Source organism: Myotis nattereri, assembly GCF_964212035.1.
Source record: "Myotis nattereri genome assembly, chromosome: 10".
Taxonomy (NCBI): Eukaryota; Metazoa; Chordata; class Mammalia; order Chiroptera; family Vespertilionidae; genus Myotis; species Myotis nattereri.
In genome coordinates this window covers 56,785,065-56,806,807 of record NC_138085.1, presented here as the reverse complement: position 1 = coordinate 56,806,807, position 21,743 = coordinate 56,785,065, and the positions used below count along the sequence as shown (strand labels likewise).

At 36.4% G+C, this 21,743-nt stretch overlaps 1 protein-coding gene across 5 annotated transcripts in view; it reads right to left on the bottom strand.

Annotated features, from left to right (window-relative positions):
• NRXN1 (neurexin 1) overlaps positions 1-21,743 on the bottom strand; it is a 1,005,506-nt gene that overhangs the window by 267,353 nt on the left and 716,410 nt on the right. For all 5 annotated transcript variants that reach the window (XM_081100745.1, XM_081100749.1, XM_081100746.1 and 2 more), the window contains one exon: positions 19,362-19,543. In XM_081100745.1, coding sequence (XP_080956871.1) covers positions 19,362-19,543 — 182 coding nt within the window. The remainder of the gene's footprint in view (positions 1-19,361; positions 19,544-21,743) is intronic.

The window sequence follows — 21,743 nt, the reverse complement described above, 5'->3', positions numbered from 1 at the left end:
ACACTGAAATCTGGGATTATTAGAGAAGGTTTGGGGATAAAGAAATAAAATAAAAACTGACTTGTCAAATGGGACTCCCTGCTGCTCAGTACCATGTGTTACCATAGCAAAAAGCATCTGTTCAGCTATTAAATATGTTAGTGAATATGATATAGACAGCTGTGGCATTATCAAATATTCTCAGTGCCTATTAAAATCCAGAGTCACATATTTTATCTTTCATTAGTAAAACACAAAGGCAGTAGCACCTTAAAAATAATTTTAAAAGTTCAAAGAAAAAACTATCCTTTGGGTTATATTCCCATGTTTAAATCATATTCACATACTACTAACAAAAAATGTTTGGCAAGCTACCCATGATGGTCTCGAAATTTAAATGGGGCTCTATCAGCTGCGATTTAGTTCACAATGGATGCAATAAGACTAAAGTAAATAATCCCATGAAGATTTTGAAAAAGTTCAATAGCTACATTTTGTTCCCTCTTCTGAACATCTGACTTCCTTTCAGTTTCATCTTAGCCATTGTCAAATGCCACCCAACATATGAGTTAGCCCCTTGATGTAATCCACCCTCTGAGCTTGAGAACTTTGACGTTGAAATGGGCTATCAAGAGCTAGGATTTCTATGCCTTACTAAACGCTTAATAGCAGAACACATCTGCTGTTACTCTGTTTGCTACATTAAGATTAAGCACAATCATGTTGACAATATTAATACATGAGAGGCCTGTCACATTCCACTCCTGTTGCACACGTCCTGCAGACTGCATGATCAAAATAAGAAGTGACTCGGGGCACAATGAAGAAATAGGGAATGTGTAGAAGGCAAGGAACACCAGGCAGGCTCTGAACCGAGGACTGAGCCTCCACTGGGATAGTAACCTCTTGCCTGCCTGGCTCTTCCCAAAAACTGTAGTCACCACTTTCCTAAGAAGCACTGCGTACTTGTTAACCAGCCTCCTCAGTCGATGGCTGTTCTGTGAATATAAGAAAAATTGTGACGGAAGCTAAAGGGGTTTGGTATCACCTCTACACCAGCATAATTATTAAACACAAGCACACTCATATCAAATAGGCCAGAAAAATGAAACTATGGAGCTCACTATCTGAAACATAATAAGGCCAGTTTGTCTTCATATTAAAATGCCCCACTCTGACATTTTTATATACCTCCTGGTGGGAGGGTTCAACAGGTCAAGGTTCCTGAGGGATAATCTGCAATAAACACAGTGGTTCTGTTTATAGGAAGTTCTCTACCTAAAGAATATTTTCATACATGTGAAATAATATTTCCACAAGATTAAAAAGTTTTCATGTTTGTCTTACTAAAAATTCTAAAACAATTAAAATGCCCATAATAAAGGAAGGGTTTGATAAAGTGCAATATATGCATGCAATTGGACACTACGGGGTAAATATGAGATTTTATCCTCAAAGTAGAAAAATGTCCCAAATAGATTAAGTAACAATAATCACATACTGTGGCAGAATGTTATGTGTCTTCTGAAAACATTTTATCATTTTTGAAGAATGTTTAGATGTATCAAAATATATACAGCTATTTATACATATACATAAAAGAAAAGAAATATATATGTATATGCTACAAAATTAAAGATTAGAATTTAGGTACCACAGTAAAAAGGTTAATACATTATAGGCAGCTTTTACTTTTAATTCACATCATCGTGTTTAAAGTTTTCAGTAAGTACTTTCATGATCTAAGAAAATAAAATTTACTAAGGAAATGTGTGTGTGTGTGTGTGTGTGTGTGTGTTTTCCCTCTGAAAAATAAATAGAGATTTAGGTTAACAAATAAAACCCAATTCCCTGTGAATAGCCTGTTATAAAAAATTATTGGCCTGGTGGACCCAATTCTGTGCATCACTAATCGATTAAATCCAGTTTATGTCTACACAGAAGAATCTCCTCTCCCCCCCCAAAAAAGCTGGTAAATCTAAAAGGAGTAGTTAAATAAAAGAAATACAGTCTAGTGAGAAGAAAGTCCACTGAAAAGCTAGTTAATTATAAAGATGACGGTTACAGTATGTAATTCACATAATAATGAACAATATCTATGTTGCAATTTCAAATACCAAAAAATAGCCCCGCCACTTCATTTGTCAGACACCCTTTATAATAGCCAGTTACAAATGACCAACTAACCATTGGTGTCGAAGCAAGCATTGGGAGGGGGCTAGAATTTACAGCCTTTTCTTTCTACCATGTGAATGCCTCCACAATGCCTGCCTTTTAAATATGAAATGAACTCAGTTCAAAAACCTACATGGCAGGCAGTCTGACCTTACTCCACATATAACTGCTAAAATTTCAGCCCCATTTCCCTGCTGCTGTCCTGTGGGATTTGAAGCCCCGCAGCCCGGTTTTTACTACTAATTAACAATAATGAACAAGATGACATACTTTTCCTTTGAACACTTCTGTCAGGAAGGTGTCCAATCAGCAAGAGATACAAGCAATAGACCAATTCCCTTTCTCCCCCCTCATTTACATCCTGAGCTACACTGAGACTCTACCATGCCTTTTGGAAAAAAAAAAAGTAGGTCAAGCTGTCTCGGTTTAATGCAGAAGCTTTAAAATCTGGGGAAAGGCTAAAAGCTGCCACTCCAGCCAGTTTCCAGAGAATTGCAGGTTCCTGTTACATTCCTGTCCACACACAGCCCATAATGTTGCATGCAGCAGTATTAGCGTGGCCCGACATTTAAGCACAACTTAAAAAACAGCAATGATACCTATAATTCCACCTATCACAGGAATTGTAATTCAAAACATTGTGTTCTACGCCATGGGCACTCTATTGTTATTTACTGCATTTGTGTAGAGGAACACGAAGTTCCAGATTGTACCCATGCTTAAGGACGCTCAGACACAGTACATAGTAAAGACTCATTGACTTAGGACGGTAATTTGGATTTTCAGATTGTAAAATGATTTAGAAAAGTAACTTGGCTAGCCTGAAATTTTCCTTTGCACCAAAAAAAAAAAAAAAAAAAAAAAAAAAAAAAAAAAAAAAACACCAAAAAAACAAAACAAAAAGCTTTAAAGTCTGAGAGAACTGGTTCAAATCCAGGCAACTTTGCATTTGTGTCACTTATTTTAAAATACAATTTTCTCATCTGTCAAATTGAGATAATAATCCATACCTCCATGGGTTGTGAATACTAAATGAAATATAATTTTATGCAGTGTTTAGATTGGTGTGTGGTCCATAGTAAGCACTTCATACCTGCTCCAGAGCATTGCTTAGTTATTGTTCTTCTTACTAAGCAAATGAATAGAGTAAGCCTGACTTCAGAGGGGGCAATTAACTATATTTAAAAATAATAAACATTAGTACTTTCAAACATTTAATACATAATAATTAAAACCATTTTTAAAAACCTATATAATAAAAGCCTAATATGCTAAGTGTCTGACCATTCATTCGATCGTTTGACCAGTCGATATGACGTGCACTGACCACCAGGGGGCAGACACTCTGACCAGCAGGTTAGCTTACTGTGGGGTTTGGCTGATCGGGACTGGGCTAGATGGGACAGACACGCCCTGGAGACCTCACACGGTCACTCACTGGCCCTGATTGTGCACCAGTGGGGTCCCTCAGCCTGGCCTGCATCCTCTCACAATCCAGGACCCCTCTGGGGATATTGGAGTGCTGGTCTCAGCCCGATCCCTGCAGTCCTGGCCGAGGGACCCCACCGGACCTCTAGTTATTTTAATAAATGGAGATTCTATTTCACCTCCACTGTTGAAGCAAGTGTCAGAGGTTGGCAGAGTAAGAGAACTGACAGAATAGGACAAGTTGCCAGGGTAGTATAGGTTAATTACAGACCAAAACCCCCATCAAATTAGGACTGATGCCCACAGTAGGGTTTTCTTTTTTCCTTTCATTCTTGTATTGGACTCATTTCTTGCCATCAAGTCAGAAAGTGGGGGAATATACCTCAGATGTTTTCATATAAGTATCCAAAATAAAAGGAAGAATACCCAGGCTGAATCTCAGAGAAGTGACCACCTGTTTGTCAGGTTTGAACCAAGAAATGGAGATGACCTATGGTCTAACATGAGAAAAGTCTTCCTTCCCAGAGAAAATACCACATGGATAATGAGTCTGTTTCATAACAAGCCCCAGCCCTCAGGCCTCTGCCTTAGTGTGCAAGCCTTCCCAAGTTGTAAGCGAGGAGTCTCAGGAGAGTGTCACATGCTTTCGCCATCCCCTCTGGGAGTCTACCTCATGCTGTGCCCCGAAGAGAGCAGTACTCCTGTGCGCTCCTGCACTGCAGTGGAAAATTACCAGCGGGAGAGAAAGGGCGGAATCAAGCCAAAAACAAAGGCTCCATTTACTCACCCATGCATTCCTTCATCAACACACATTTATTATGTATTAATAACGACTGTGGTAGTGTCTGAAAATACAAAAGCTATAAAGATATAAAATACATGGTCACTGACCTTAAAGAGTTCACAATTTAATGAGGTAGAAGGGCACCTAATGAAATAGCTATGACCAGGGTAAGTACATAATAGAATTAAGGACAAAGTGCTGTAATAGTACCAAGAAGGACATGATTCGTTTTGCCCTAGGGGGCCAAGGAAAGCTTCACAAATATATGAAATATATGGTCAAGGCCTTGAAGATAAATAAAAATATGCCAGACTGGGAAAGAGAAGAGGGCAGATGGAACAGAAGGAAGTAGGAATATTTATTTCAAAGGGACAAATGAACATGGACAAAGGCACCTGAAGTTCTATTGTTGCTGTCATTTCATATTTGATACAAATATTTTTTGAAAATTGTGCCACGTTTAAAGTTATGTCTGCCCCAAACTAGCAGATCAAACTAACTGCAAAAGCTATCTACCTAACTAAAAAATGTTTCAAGCAACCAGACAACCAGATAACTTCCTATGTTTATTTAACTAGAGAAATGGTATGTGTAGCTGATATTTGGAATGCTTAATAATTCGTGTGATGTGTGATATGCTAAAAGCTGTGGTTGTTTGACTTTATAAATAGTACTAAGCAGACCAAAGGCAGAGTTGTCAGGTGTAAGTAACCAAATGAGGAACTGCCTCCTGAATTGTTATCTGTAACACACACATAAGCTGAGAGGTAAACACCTGGATGTAGAAGTCTGAGTTCAAATCCTGCCTTGCTTATTAGGTATGCAACTTATGCCTTGCTTTCTTATAAATTAAATAAGGATGGTACTTTTTCTCCCTGAATATTATATGGGGCAATGTATATAAACCAAGAATAGTTATGATTTTATTGGCTGCTTTTATAAAAGCCACACTTAAAGACCGCTACATAGGATTTTAAAACGTTTAATTGTGCTTCTACAACATGAAGGCAAAATGGGGGACATCTGTAATAATGTGAACAATAACAATAAAATATAATTTAAAAACACACAAAAATAAACTAATAAAAAATAAAATAAAATGCCAGCCTATGTCTACATTATGTGTTACTAAAATGAAACATATCCATTAAAGTCTAAGCTACTGGAGGCCAAAAGCCAGGCCTCACTTGGCTCTGTATTTTCAGCGACTTGAAAATGCCTGAAAAAAATGAAAGGATTGTGAAATGCACATATTAGAGAGAGAACTGTGCAAATTAAATGGGGAGTCGCTGGAGATGAATCTGGAAAAGCCCACATTTTGCATACACCAAGGTTTGGCCAAGAGTCTGGCTTTTGAACTATTTTGCAGGAGAGGGCTCCGTTTCTTCAGCAGAACAGGATGAGGTGAGGTTTATCAGACTCTGCCTCAATACACCAAACTATGAGAAGGCAACACATAAACTGCAAACATGCTAGTTGTTTTCTCAGATTTGCATCTCCAACTCATCCTTAACTGTTACATATAAACTGACTTCTCCTGGGGAGATGCCGCCCTTAACTGAAGCAGCACAGACCTATTTGCTGTCCTGGGACATTTTCAGAATGCACACACAGTGTAACTTCTAGAACCAAAAATTTATTTCAACAAATATTTACTGCTCATTTACTAAACTCCAGGCTCAAGCTGGGCTCCGGGAAGACAAAGATGCACAAAGCAGAGTATTTAAATTATAACAGAAAGGAAAGCTTTGCCATCAGGACTTAAACGCTTTAATATGAATAAAAAGTTTTGCCTGGTTTACAAAATTACCAACAAAAACAGAAAAGAGTGCAAGTCCAACAACAGAAAAAAAAAAAAAAGGTACAGATTTTTTTTTTACCTTTCTTTTTTTTTTCTTCAGATAATTGACTTTGCTTTGTCCTGGAGAAATAAATTACTAAGAGTCTGTATATACAAGTTTGATAAATAGAAAATCAGTTTTTCCCCAAACCCCACAAAATAAACATTGGAAACAACCTTTAATAATATTATGGAGGGTCTACAATCTTGAGCAGCCTTATTAGCAGGGCAGGAGTTGAGAATGCTCTCACGCAGAGCCAGAGAGAAGAGTGGTGTTACAGACAGAAGGCCAGGATCCGCGCCTCTCTCGCCCTGATATTTTTCTAAGCAGCATCCCCTAAGTGAGTCCAATTACCTGCAGGTGGATGAATATTTTCAGTCAGGTGTGTCTCAAACTAAAAGAGGTTAAGGCACACCGCCATAAAACATTGACATTTGAAGTTGAAATAACCATGTTTTAGTTTTACAACAATCATTCTGGTGGCAGTTCAGAGATGGATTAGAAAGGGAAAGAACCTTGGATGCCGAGAGGTTAGTGAGAAGGCTATTACAACAGTTCAGAAAGAGGCCATTAAACTAAGGCAATAATAATGGACACAAAGAAAGCAGCCACATTAAAAAGCTGCAGTACAATAAATACGGTAGCCACCAGCCAGCTGCTGAGCACTTGAAATGTGGCTAGTCATATCTGTGCAATCTAATGATCAAAATAAACTGAAGAGCAAAATAGAAACAGAGGCATGGATACATGGAACAGTCAGACAGCAGTCAGAGAGGAGGGAGGAGGTTGGGACTGGATGAAAGAAGGTGAAGGGATTAGCCAAAGAACATTATGGGCATAACCCATAGACACGGACAACAGTGTAGTGATGTCCAGAGGTAGGGAGGTGGGGGATGGATGGAGGTGGGCAAAAGAGAGGGGGCGGATGGGGACATCATCTATAATAGTGTCTACAATAAAAATAAAGTAAAAATCAAAAAAAATTAATGTGGATAATAGAATTGAGGAACTGAATTTCAAAGTTTATTTAATTACTAGAGGCCCGGTGCACAGATTTGTGCACAGTGGGGTCCCTGGGCCTGGCCTGTGCCCTCTGGCAATCCGAGACCCCTAGCAGGATGTCGGAAAGCCGGTTTCGGCCCATCTCCACAGGCCAGGAATGAAGATTGTTAATTGAGAGATACTATAAGTGTAAAAAACACATTGGCTATCAAAAACTTAGTATGGAAAACTTAGTAATGTAAAACAATAAAATTTAGAGGATGCGGTTCAAGATGAGAGTATAGGAAGATTCTGAACACACCTCTTCCTATGAGCACAACAGATCTACAGTTACCTATGAAACAATTCCCTCTGAAAACTGGATAAGCAGGTCCTCCACAGCAAAGGATAAAAGGGCACATCGAGATGAGTAGGCAAGGCAGAGACACAGACTCGCCAAGAACCACCCTGGGCCAACATTACCCTGATATCAAACCTAAGACAGAACAAAAAAGGAAAATACAGGCCAATATCCCTACTATACATAGAGCTGAAAAATCCTCAACTAAATATTTGCAAACTGAATTCAATAATATCATACACCATGATCAAGTAGGATTTATTTAAGAAACACAAGGATAATTCAACATCTGCAAATACACCAACATGATGCACTACATTAAAAAAATTAAAATCATGTAATCATCTCAATAGATGCCGAAAAGCATTTGACAAAATTCAGTATCCACTTAAGACTAAAACAACAACAACAACAACAAAACAACAACAACTCTCAACAAAGTATACATAGAATGTACCTCAACATATTAAAGGCCGTACATAACAAACCCACAGCTAACATCATACTCAAGAGTGAAAAAGGTAAAAACTTTTCCTCTAAGATCAGAACAAGACAAGGATTCTCACTCTTACCACTTTTATTCAACACAGTATTAGAAGTCCTAGCCAGAGATATTAGGAAGAAATAATAGTAAGAAATAAAAGGCATCCAAATTGGAAAGGAATAACACTTTCACTATTTGCAAATGAGACAAGTAACACATGCATTTGCAGATAACACTGTTAGAATAAAAGGATTCGGTAGAGTTGCAGGATACAAAATCAATATACAGTAATCTGCTGCATTTCTATAAAGTAATAACAAACTATCAGGAAGAGAAATTAAGAAAACAATCCCAATTACAGTTGCATAAAAAAGAATAAAATACCTAGAAAAAAAATTTAACCAAGGAGGTGAAATACCTGTATAATAAAAACTATAAGACACTGTTAGAAGAAATTGGGGGGAAAAATGTTGTGTGCTCATGTATTGGAATAATCAATATTATTAAAATGCTCATACTTCCCAAAGCAATCTGCAGATTCAAAGCAATCCTTATCAAAATTCCAATGGCATTTTTTACAAAATTAGAACAAATAATTCTATAACACGTATGGAACCACAAACTACCCCAAATAGCCAAAACAATCTTAAGAAAAAAGAACAAAGCTGGAAATATCAAGTTCCCTGCTTTCAAACTATATTACAAAGTTATATAATCAAAACAGTATGGTATTGGGATAAAAACAGACACATAGATCAATGGGACAGAATAGAGAGGGCATAAATAAATCCATACATATATGCATAATTAATTTATGAAAAAGGAGAGAAGAATATACAATAGGAAAAAGACTGTCTCTTCAATAAATGGTGTTGAGGAAACTAGTCAGCCATATGCAACACCATGACACTAGACTAGACCATTGTCTTACACCATTGTCTTACACAGAAATAAAAATGTATTAAAGATTTGTTAATGTGAAACCATAAAACTCCTAGAGAATAAAACATATGGGAAAGCTCCTTGACATTGATCCTGGCATTGATTTTTTTAGAACTGACTGCAACGGCAAAGTCATCAAAAGTAAAACTAAACAAGTAGACTACGTCAAACTAAAAAAATTCTATACAGCAAAGGAAGCCATCAACAAAATGAAAAGTCACCCTACTAAATGGGAGAAAATATTTTCAAATCATAAATCCAATAACAGGTTAATATTCAAAATATATAATGAATTCATATAACCAATAGCAAAAAAATGTTTGATTAAAAAATGGATAGTGGATCTAAATAGCCATTTTTTCAAAGAAGACATGTGAATAGCCAAACACAAATAAGATGTTCAATATCAGTAATTACCAGGGAAAAGCAAAATAAAACCACAATGAGATATCACCTCCCCCACGTGTGAATGGCTATTATCAAAGAGACAAGAAATAACAAGTGTCAGAGAGGATATGGAAAGAAGGAAACCCTCATACACTGTTGGTGGGAATGTTCATTAGTGCAGCCACTATGGGAAACAATGTGGTTTCTCAAAAATTTAAAGATAGAATTACCACATGATCCAGCTATTCCACTCCTGAAGAAAACAAAAACCCTAATTTAAAATGAGATGTGCACCCCTATGTTTATTGCAGCATTATTTACAACACACAAGATATGGAAACAACCTAAATGCCCATTGATAGATAAATAGATAATGAAGATGACATATACATATAAAACAGAATACTATTCATCCATATAAAATAAAATCTTGCCATTTGCTTCAACATGAATGGATCTTGAGGGTATTATGCTAAGTGAAAAAAGTCAGATAAAGAAAGACAGACTCTGTATGATTTTACTTGTATTTAAATTTAAAAAAATAAATTAAAACCTCAATTGGTGGTTTTCAGAGAGGAAAGTGCTTGGTGTGTGGGTGAAATGGGTGAAGAGGGTCAATTGTATGGTGACAGATGGTAACTAGAGTTATTGTGATGAACACTTTGTAGCATATACAAAGACCAGATTACTATTCTGTGCACCTGTAACTAATATAAAGGTATATATAAATTTTACTTCGATTCAAAAAATAAAATGTAAAACTTGTATTTATAATACATTGACATGATACTACTTTGGATAGATTGAGTTAAATGAAATATATTAAAAGTTCACTCATCTGATTTTTCTTTTCCTTTTTGATGTGACTACTAGAAAATTTAAAATTATACACAGGGATCACATTATATTTACATTACATAGTGCTGATTGAGAGACATTTCTGGAATTTGGTGAGAAACATAAGGTCATAAAAGTAAGCATGGGGACCATGTCAGGTTTTTAATCTGTAATTGTGTAGATGGACATGAGCTTCGGCGACAATGAGTTCAGTTTTTAATGTGATAAATCTGAGGTGCTCATGAGACATTCGGGGGGAGACACTCAGTAAGCCCTTGGAGATGCTGCTCTGACGATCAGAGGGGCAGTCAGGGCTGGAGATGTGTATTTGGGAGTGAGCAGTCTTCATTTGCTAGCTGAAATTCAGAGTACTATTTTAGGAATATTAAGATTAACTTATTTTCACAGGCAAAAAGGCCTAATGATTGCATTTTGATCTTGTACCAAGAGCTTTTCTGGCCTGTCAATCTTGTATGGCCACTCCCTGCTGGGCAGGAAGACTCTGAGGAGTAGGTTCAGGAGGAAGTGTTTTCCTTGATAGGAAGAGCCCACCAGTAAAGGGTCTCCTCAGAGGCCTAACCACTGTGTGCTCTCCCAGAGCTAAGCTTTGTAGGCAGAAGTTAAACAGCTCATCCTGCTTCTCTCCAGGAGGGCAGAGGCCTCCTCTGCCTTGTTGACCTATGAATTCCCAGGTGCAGCAGACTGCCTCCTGTGGGAATCCAGAATGAGTCACCCCAAGATGAGCCTCTGTGGTATAGAGATTGTTTTGAGCTAAAGGCAGCTTTAGCTGCAGGCTCAAGAGAAACTTCTACCTCTCCTCCTTGATTACCTGCAAGAACTTGAATTGTGGGCCTTGCCCCAAATGGGAGATTAGCAGAGAGAACCCCTCTTGACCAATCTACAGGACAGAACAAACTTCTATGTACTAAACATCTGCTCTTGTTATCATCCTGCAATGACCCTTTGAAGCCCTCAAGTCACCTTACCTCATCCCTAGCTCAGAATGTCCTGCATACCTAGACCCACCGCCACTTTCTATCTCTGAACCTCTCTTTATGCGGGGTGCCTGAGTCACTCATGTATGTGGGGTTCCCATACATATGTATTAACTTTTATTTTCTTGTGCTAATCTGTCTGATGTCTATTTTATTATTAGAGCAGCCAGAAGAAAATTGAGGGTAGAGGAAAGTGTGTCCCTCCCCCACACTCCTAATACAAGCTCCTAAAGACAACACAAATTACATATCAAAGCTCTGAAAATGTTTTTTTTCATCAATAATTTTCTCAGGCCCAGTGAAAATTATCTCCAGTTCTTTGCTCCCGATTTAAAATATGGATTATCTATGCCTATTGTTAACTTGAGTGTTCCCTTGTATGTTCACCCAAATCATTTCCTTCCTTTGTTAAAATGAACTGCCTATGTCCAAAGTGCCCCAACAATAGCTCTACTAGGACTTCAATGTCATAACGTCCTTTTCATCTTGTTTCCTGATCTTTGGCTGACATGTTTGCTATGCTGTTTGCATATTTTATCTACTACTCTCATGCTTTTTGCTTATGGCTTTTTGCTTATGGCTTATGGTGTTTTGTGCAATAAAAAAAAAAAAAGTTTTCCTGATCAGTGTACCAATGATTCCAGTATGCATTCCCCAAACCAGTTTGTAATCCTCAAGCAATGTCTTCATTACTCTTTTTCCATCAAACCATGTTATGTTTAAACTTCTTCAAAGCCAGCATCTTTTATAACCGGTGAGCATATGCTTCCACTGTTGATCATAATTTCTTCCTAAGACATGTAAACTCTGATTGGATCATAAGAATGAACATATCAGATATGTTCTGAGAATGGGAGAACTTAGTCATGTCTTCTCCTGGTAATCTCTGAATAACCTAGCTCAGATGCTTCTGGATAACTGAGCCTGTGTAAGATTATAAATGCTTGCTGTTTTGAGCTGCTAAATTGTGGGGACATTTCTTCACAGAAAAAGACAACTAAATATAGTATGAACTACATTACAGGTGATCAATAATAATGTCTTGACTTGACCAAAGGAGATATTTCTTGAAGGTAGTTTTTGAAAAATAATAGCTACAGAAGAAGTGATGGCATATTCAGTAGCTAGAAATGATTCAACAAAGTCTTTTGTTTTAATAGCATTGCAAAGAACATTTGGTACTGTAACCCAACTCTGGATAACTTAGAATTGGTGTGAAGCTATTCTGTAAAGTCGCTTGGAGTCCACCATAAAGCAACGGATCAAGAAGAGTAGTAATCGTAGATTGGAGCAGAATCTAAGATTTTCTCTACCTAGGTACTGCCCTGGGCATTGTTTCAACAGCTCTTTCCAAAAGATTGTGAGTTCTAGGCTTCTTTCTCTTAGCTCAAGAAGCTCTAAGCTCCACAGGCCATGAGAACACCCAATACCTAAAGAGAGAGATTGATGACTGAGCAGAATCTAGATAGTGAGAGAGAACGAGAAGACATCTCCTGGGTAGAATTAGAATAGCGAAAGGGCAAGAAGTTCATTTTTAGAAGGAATTAACAAATTTCACTGGAGTGGAAAGATAAGTATAGAATTATGAGAAAATGGACTGAAAAGGGAAATTAAGATTAGAATATTGAAGACATGAAATGTTAGGCATAGAATTGGCATTTATCTGTACATAATTGGGAAGCATCCTGTGTTTTAACAGAGGAATAACAGAATCAAAGAAGCATTTTAGCAATTTAATTTGACATAAGTATATAAAATGGATTGGAAAGTATTCAGAATAGAGACAGGAAGATAAGTGCCTAAGTAATAAGTACATGAACTGAGAAGGTTCAGGTAGAGATAGTCGTTTTGATTCTCTATTCAATTTCACAGTGAAAGAATTTCAGAGGAGGAAATAATTCTTGAAATCTAGAAACCAAATTCCTGGAGTTATTGCTGCAACAAAGGTGAATTAGAAAATGAGAACGTGATTAACTTCCAAGGGTAAATGAGGAGTTTGTATTGATGCATACAACCCTACCCCTCTGTCATATAGAGACTGTATCAAGGTATCTGGATAGCACGTCAGCCAATAGAAATGTGACCATCATTCCTCCCATTTTCTCCAAAGATAACTTGTATCCTTCATATGTTAAAAGCTTGGACAAGAATTTTACAAAACATGTTGGAAAGAATGTATTTTAGCTTTCTTTTAAAATTCTAGTCAGAGGTCACATATTCTCTAATTCATGTAAGAAACAGGAAAACAAAATCATATAAAATATCTGTAATACTGTCAACAACAAAAAAGTGAAAGAGAAAGCTCTCAAAAATACCTATTGCATATTATTTACAGGATTGAATTTAAAGTTTATTGCAAAGTAGAACTCTTAAAATATGGGAATCTGTTGGTTAAAGAGAATATCTCTTTAGAACATAATTTGAAAGAAAAGTCTGTGAGGGAATAATTGGGTTTTATCTTCTTGATATAGATATGAACCCATGTCTAATTATTGACTTTAAAATGTGTTTTTTTTTTAAATTTCATTGTAATACAGAGTTAAGATAAATAGTACAAAATGTAGACAGACAGAGAGAGGTAAGAAATATTTGACATGTCACCAATATTGATAAGTTATTTTGGGACATGAAATATTTACTATAAATACACTATCCTTCTAGCCTAAATAAACCTGCTGATCAAAAGGTGTATTTCTAAATCAAAATCAATTAAGAGCTTGTTGTAAAAATAAGGCTTCCACCTCGGCAAAGTACAAAGAAGAAGCACTTAAGGCAAATATGTAGAACAATTTACTGATCAAATTTGCAATGCTCTTTCATGCTACCAAGATGAAAGAATTTCAAAAAACACTTTTTTATTTATTCTCTCCTCTAACCTCCACACATTTCCTCTGGTCAGAACCAATAACATGTTAATATTCCTGGCAGTGAATGAGCACATATTTCCAGTGGCTTTCTTCTGTCAATCAGAGAAAGGGTAAGTAACTTCCAATTAGCATTACCAGACTGATATATAGGAGATGTTTTCTCTAGAGCAAGCATGTCAAACTCAAAGGCTAACAAGGGCCAAATAAATGAGGCATGTGGCCCGTGGGCCAGGCGTTTGACATGCTTGCTCTAGAGTGACATTGGTAAAATTTCTAAATATACCTTAGGAAATATGACAAATGAATTTAATTTTTTATTGAATCTAAAAATTATTTTATTCAGTGTTGATTAATACTCAACATTACTAATTTAAATGTATATAACACTTTATGGTTCACAAATCAAAAATTATTTTATTTAGTGTTAATACTCAACATTACTAATTTAAATGTATATAACACTTTATAATTACAAATCTCTTTATATTCTCTCTCAAAAACGTATAATTTTTCCCTGTTCTTGCAAAAACTATGCAGATAAGAAAGTTAACTGCAAGGAGAAATGGAGATACCATGATGGAGGGAAAATCAAGAAAAATTAGTCAGTTTGGGACAAAGTATGTTTACTATATATAATCTAAGCTACCTAGTGAACAGAATCCTATGTGGCTGTCCAACAAATATTAGTTGAAATAAGTACTAAGTAGTGAGCTGGTTTATTTTTGTACCCACAGGGACTAACAAAGATATGGGCCATGCTCAGAAAATCTTTCCAAACAGCCTTCTAGCATGTACCAAAATAAGTAATGAAAAGCCACATTTCTATATTATATTATTTTTCTTATTAGTCATCATTATTATATATTATTTCCTGTACCATCAGAAAGCTTATTTCTATTTAAAAAACATGGATGAATATTAAATGAGTAGAGAGTAATTTATGATAAAAGTGAATTACAATAAATAAGGTGATTAGTAAGGCAAGATAATCATTTATCAAAAAATTGTTTCTCACCATACACTTTCTTTAAATCAGGGATGGGGAACCTTTCTTCTGCCCAAGGCCATTTAAATATTTATAACATCATTCCAGGGTCATACAAAATTATCAAATTAAAAATTAGCCTGCTATATTTGGTCAAACATTTAATTAACTCACCCCTAATGTCTTGGCAGGGACAGACCATATGATTTCGAAGGCCTTCTATGGCCTGGGACTTGCTGTTCCCCATCCCTGCATTAAATAATCAACTACCATAATTATTTCTTAGGTAAAGATTCAGAAAACAATATCAATAAAATATGCAACCTTTCAAAAATCTGTGCCTGTTGCTAACTCTTTTTATATTATAAACAAGAAATCATCCTTTATCAGAGTTATATAGAAATTAAACTTCATCTGTAACTTCACTTTGATTATAGAAAAGTTGAGTCTATACTGAGCCTAAGCCATAATATTTTGAATATATCATTCATTACTTCATTTATTATTTCAGAAAACATTTATTGAGCACTTGCTTCCTAAGCACTATGCTAATTGTTCCTTACTTCATGCCCTTATCTTTTCATAATCCACTTCTGAAACCTTAAAAATTTCAATAGTAATATCATATGGCTCTGAGGGTAGCAGTAGCAATATTAATATAACCAAAAAAGTCTATCTATATAAACTAGGCCACCTGAGTAACAAAATAATTTTATTACAAGTTATTATATTTTTAGAATACAGTTAATCAAAATTTAAATATGATTATATTTTCTAGTAAAATCAAACATCATTTTGAAAAAATAATAAGATCATTAACAATGTCAAATATTCACATCTTCATTGACATTATATGCCAATCAAATTTTAAAAGTTAATGAAATGGCATTACACATTTTGGCAAGACTGGAGTACCCTATAATGTGTTCTATCAATTTTCCATCTTATTGTTTAATTCTATTAATTATTGGGGAAAATATAATGTTTATAAAAAATCAGTACATGGTTTATACATGGTTGGCCTTGAAGGTTTACAAAAAATTTTATGGCAGTTTAATAGATACTTTAAATTTCTAACTTTTATAGATAAATGACATAAAACATATCATCTATGATTTGTTTCACAAAGTCAAACAACAGTAATACAGTAATATTCTATACTTCTACAAATCTGTTTTCCTTTTCAATTCCCAATCTTGAAAAAAGCAGAAGAAATGATTTGGAGAAAATTAAGATAAATTGAATGGTACCTAAATAACCTCATAAAGTAGCCTCTGAATATTCCCAAATCTAAGTATCATTATTAAGAATACTTTGCTTCTGTCACTGGAAAATACCTTTCATTTCCTTTCCTTCCCTTCTTTCATCCTTCCTTGCCCCCTTCCTCAGTCTCTACCTCTCTCTCTTTGCTTTTTAAATAACTAACTGCTCTTTCTCGTCCCGTTCCATGTGCCCAACACTATGGGAAGGAGAGGTAAACTTCTGTGGTTAAAAGAAAAACACCAGCCTTGTGTTAATTTTCATGGTATGTTCAAAACGTAGAAATAAGTGACTTGTCTCCATATCAGCAATGTGCTAAGTCATAACTTGTAGGCAATGAGAGAAAAAAGAGATAGAAAGTTTTCATTGGCCAGATTTAGACTAAAACTGGGTATGAGTAGTTGGTGCAGTAGTGAACAGGGCTTACCAATCAGGACGTTTGGTAAGCCCAGGGAACCAATGTCCATTTTCCACTTCCTCCTCAAGGACATGCTCTCAAATCAAGGGAGAGTTTGAAGATAGAAAATTCAAGAGGAAGGGTATCCAGAGGCAGATACTGAGTTCAAAGTGATTGGCTAGGCAAGACCATGAGAGGAGGTTCAGAAAGGAGGCCAGCAAAGGAGCTGTGGAAGGTACTGGGGCTGGTCTGAACATCTAGAAAGTCAATCCATTATGCATGACGATTGTAAGCCCGCATTTGATCAGAATTGGAAAGAAAAACCCATTCTTGTAGACTAAAACTCTTTGACCATAAAACAAACAACAGTGGGTGTGTAATTTAATAACATAGACCCTTACGACTTGAGAGTGATCACTGTAGAACCTTTTCGCAGAGTAAATGTGTAATTGGTTCTAGATCAATAAGCAATTTCTATCAGGAGCAAAAGCTCTTGTTTCCACTTTTATTTATTTATTTTTTGAAGTAACAGGGCTCTTAAATCAGAATGGAGCAAATACATTTGGGAAGTTGCAGTTATGCTAAACAGCAAGAATCCTTACTGCACTAGTTAAGTTTATCTCAACTGATCATTTATTTATGACACCATAAAAATCCAGATGCTTTCAGTTTTGATTGTTAGATATTTGCTGAAAGGCAGCTGAAATTACTTTCCCAGAGTCCCATTTTTAAAAAATATATATTTTATTGATTTTTTACAGAAAGGAAGGGAGAGGAATAGAGAGTTAGAAACATCGATGAGAGAAACATCAATCAGCTGCCTCCTACACACCCCCTACTGGGGATGTGCCCGCAGCCAAGGTATATGCCCTTGACTGGAATCGAACCTGGGACCCTTGAGTCTGAAGGCCAACGCTCTATCCATTGAGCCAAATCGGTTAGGGCCCCAGAGTCCCATTTTTGACAACTGCATTTTGAATGAAAAATTTACAACCGTAAATTTAAAACAGTTCAATAATGGTCATGCTGAAGTGTTTTGTTTTGTTTTCTTTCCAACATTAACAATGAATTCAGCTCCTGGTGGTCAGTGTAAACACCCTACTCAGTGTATTTGAAATTCTATAAGTATAGTAGAAAACTAAGATTAAGAAAATAAACAAACTCCTAGATACTGAGAACAAACTGATAGTTGCCAGATGGGAGGGCGGAGGAGGGTGAGATCTATCTGAAAAAGGTGAAGCGATTAAGAAGTACAAACTGGCAGTTACAAAATAGTCACAAGGATGTAAATTACACAATAGGAAATATAGTCAATATTGTAATAACTATATCTGGTGTCAGGTGGGTACAACACTTATTGGGGATGATCATCTGATAAGTTACATAAATGTCTAATCACTATGATGTATACCTAAAACTAGTAAAATATTGAATGTCAACTGTAATTAATAAATAAAAATTAATGAAAACAAATGAATAAAATGTTGAAAATTAAGGTCCTATGGAAGTCCGTGATAACATATTTTCGTGTTTGGTGATTTTCCTAACATTTTAGGATGAATGCCTAAGGGGAAGAACATGTTGACCTAATCAAATATCCTTTGAGGCACAGGTAGTGGTAAAGGGAGAACTTATAGGGATAGACAAAAACAAAACCAACTTACATGATCGCATGAGGCAGAAGAGATAAACTATACCTCAAGGATTAAAAGGGGGATGAAGAGATTTATATGCTTCTGGAAGCTCCCAGGAGATACGTTAGACCAAGAACTATAATGATAAGAACCCTTGACAGTTTTTAAATATGTGACATGGTTCTTATTTTGACATATCAGTAAAACATTAACGTCTCTAGACAATGAAAGCCTGCCTGTGCTTCTTTGCAAATATTGCAAGGAAATGAGGAGATGCAAAATTACAACCATACAAATAGGTAACAATGCAGAGAGGTAGGGAAGAGTTCCCTAGCTCTATTCTGTGATGGCAACATTAAAAGATAAAGAAAGCTTTTCATTTATAAACTATTCTTTGCTATGTACTATGTGCTGACTAAATTCTTGTGGGAGGCTTAGAGATTGGAGAAAACGGAAAGGCCCCAGGATATAAAAGGCATTGTATTTTCATGACACTTATGTATTAAAAATAAGTGTAAGATAGCACAGAAACAATGTTTTTGCCATTTTCTTTCACTGCCCCGAATATCTTTAAAGTTTCCTTTTCTCCCATCCATGGCATGTAACTTCAGACCATTCCCTATCCAGGCTGGAAAAGACATAAGGACACTAGATCCATCTCTTTTGATGTCACCAGTATTATAACCCCTGGCTTCCAGCCAGAAGAAACGACATCTACAGGGCTGCCAAAAGGCACTAAAACACAACGAAAATAAACCTTTGTAGACAGATAACTGAGAGGAATTCACACTTAAAACAAAAGCACAATATTTTCTATTATGAAGAACATTTTTTATCAATTATAATAGTAATAGGTATAAGACTTTATTACTCTTGAATGTATTTATATTTTCTGTACCAAAAGTTCTGGTTGCTGGGGAGAGGAACTTAAAACCAACAAACTAATTATAAGTCACTTACCAAACAAACAAACAAAACCCTCACAGTGAAAAGCAAAGCTGAATCTTACTTTTAAAGTACTTACTATATGCAGCTCTAGGTAGTCCCCCAGGCCAGAAGAACTGTCCACACGCACCAATACAGCTTCTTTCTGAACAGTGCTAAACCCTATGGCCAGTCTGTCTGCTCGTGTACTTGGCCGGTCATTAGGAGGCCACTTATATGTGATTTGTCCACCACCTTTGCTAAAGATATACGTTGTCCCAGCTGGAAAACAAACAAACAAAAAAACAATTAGTCCAAACATGTGAGGTATACCTTTTCCCATAGTTGTTAGGTTGACATATCAGTAAAGTATTACATTTATATTATGACCACATTAACAACAAACAAACAAAAACTTTGGCAAAGCAAATAAGCAAATAGCAGATTTCAATCACACATTCTCAAGTAAAAGATTTGTTGTATTTTTTTAAAAGAAATATCATGGCAGCTCAGTTTTTAACACACTCATTAAATCTCCCAGCAGGTGTTTCAGAACAAACGGGAGATTATTGCTTTTTCAAAGGAGTTGGACAAGCATAGAATGTAATGGGGTTTTATTTCTTTCTGCCAGTTTTTAAGAAATAGTGTAGTAGGAAACATTGACTTTGGACACTTGTGAAAGGAGCAGAAACATATATCAACTTGGTCTCGAAACAAGGGCTGCATGCAGATGTGACCGGGCCATGCAGCACAGAGAAGCAAATTGCGACAAATAGGCTGCGAACCAACTTTTATGGGGAACGTGTCTGTTCACATATGACAGATGATAACTAATGGATGAACAGCCATAAGCCCCAGTGGTCATGTCAAGAAAATACAGATATTAGATCCCATCCATAGAAGTCAAGTCTTATTTAAAAAGCAACATCTAGTAGCTGTCACACTACCCAGTATCATGGAAAGACCCATTCTTTTTCCCCCACAAAGTGAATACGAGTCTTGCAGCACTAAGAATAATGTCATAGCTGCATGTGGTGAATGTTCAGACTTTACGTTCTGGTAGTTATGTCAGTAAATTATCCATCTTACTTTAAAAACAGGTGTGTGTTTTTTGCTTTGTTTTGTTTTTTTTCTAACAGGTTTACTAAGAATCCAAGGCATTAAAGTCTTTTTTATCTTTGCTCCCCTGGAATTTATCTCACTGGGTGCAATAAAATCAATTGTTTCAGTCAGGATATTTGGAAGAGATATGCAAAGATATAAACAATGCAAAGGAGATCTTCCTCCACACACAGAAGTATTTATTGTTACCACAGGAACAGAACGTAGGGTACAATTTATAGAGGGATGTGTAGCCTCCCAACAACAAAAAATGCCACTACCTATTTAATGTGCACCTACTATGTGCTGAACATGATAAGGAGAACAGTAATTAAAATTTAGGCCACGAAACATCTTGTGTCTATGGAAAAATAGCTTCTACCAAGAGACAGGCTTATGTGTAAAAGTTGTATGTTCATCGGTATGTTTTCAAGATATCTGCCTATCAAATTTCTATGATTACCAAATTTATCAATTAAATGAAGTTGACAATACCACACTCATGTATATTTAATTAAATAGCAAAAATATCAATTTTTTCCCTTTAGTGTATTGTGGAGCCAGCTTTTCTCTGCATTATGTCTAAGTCACTTCCATGGTTCAGTGGTCGGCAAACTGCAGCTCGCGAGCCACATGTGGCTCTTTGGCCCCTTGAGTGTGGCTCTTCCACAAAATACCATGTGCGGGCATGCATACAGTGCGATTGAAACTTCGTGGCCCATGTGCAGAAGCCGGCATTTTGTGGAAGAGCCACACTCAAGGGGCCAAAGAGCCGCATGTGGCTCGCGAGCCGCGGTTTGCTGAACCGCAGTGTGCCGACCACTGGACCCTTGGGAAACTTGAAGCCCTGTGCACGCTGCCGGCCGTGCCTGACTGCTTTAAAATGCCTTGGTACATGGTCCTGACCCAAGAAGCGTGTCAGCACGATATTGAATGTAAAAGTGATAGAACATAAATTTGTGGAAAATGCAACAGAAGAGAGGCTGTGCATGTCTCCATTGCATTTTTTGGATACTAATAAATAAACGTAGTTTCTCTCTCTCATGTGAGAATAGGTAGGTTATATTTAAAGGCACTAGTCCCTGTGCAAGCGAAGAAAGTTCAGAATATACAGATTTGTATACCAGGAACGCCAGAGCCTTCAGGACCATTAGAAGACTGCTCATCTGGATATTAATAAGGAAGCATTATTTGATCAGTATTTCCCTGCTTGGTAATTTTTGTAGGTGATTAAGTGTTCCATGCTTCAGTAACGCCTACATCGATAAAAATAGGACAAGAACATTTAAAAGTGAAGATTTCTTTAAAACGCAGATGTGGAGATGTGGTGACCTCTGAATGCTGGTACCTAATTTTATTTTCTCCCTTTTAGTTAACTTTG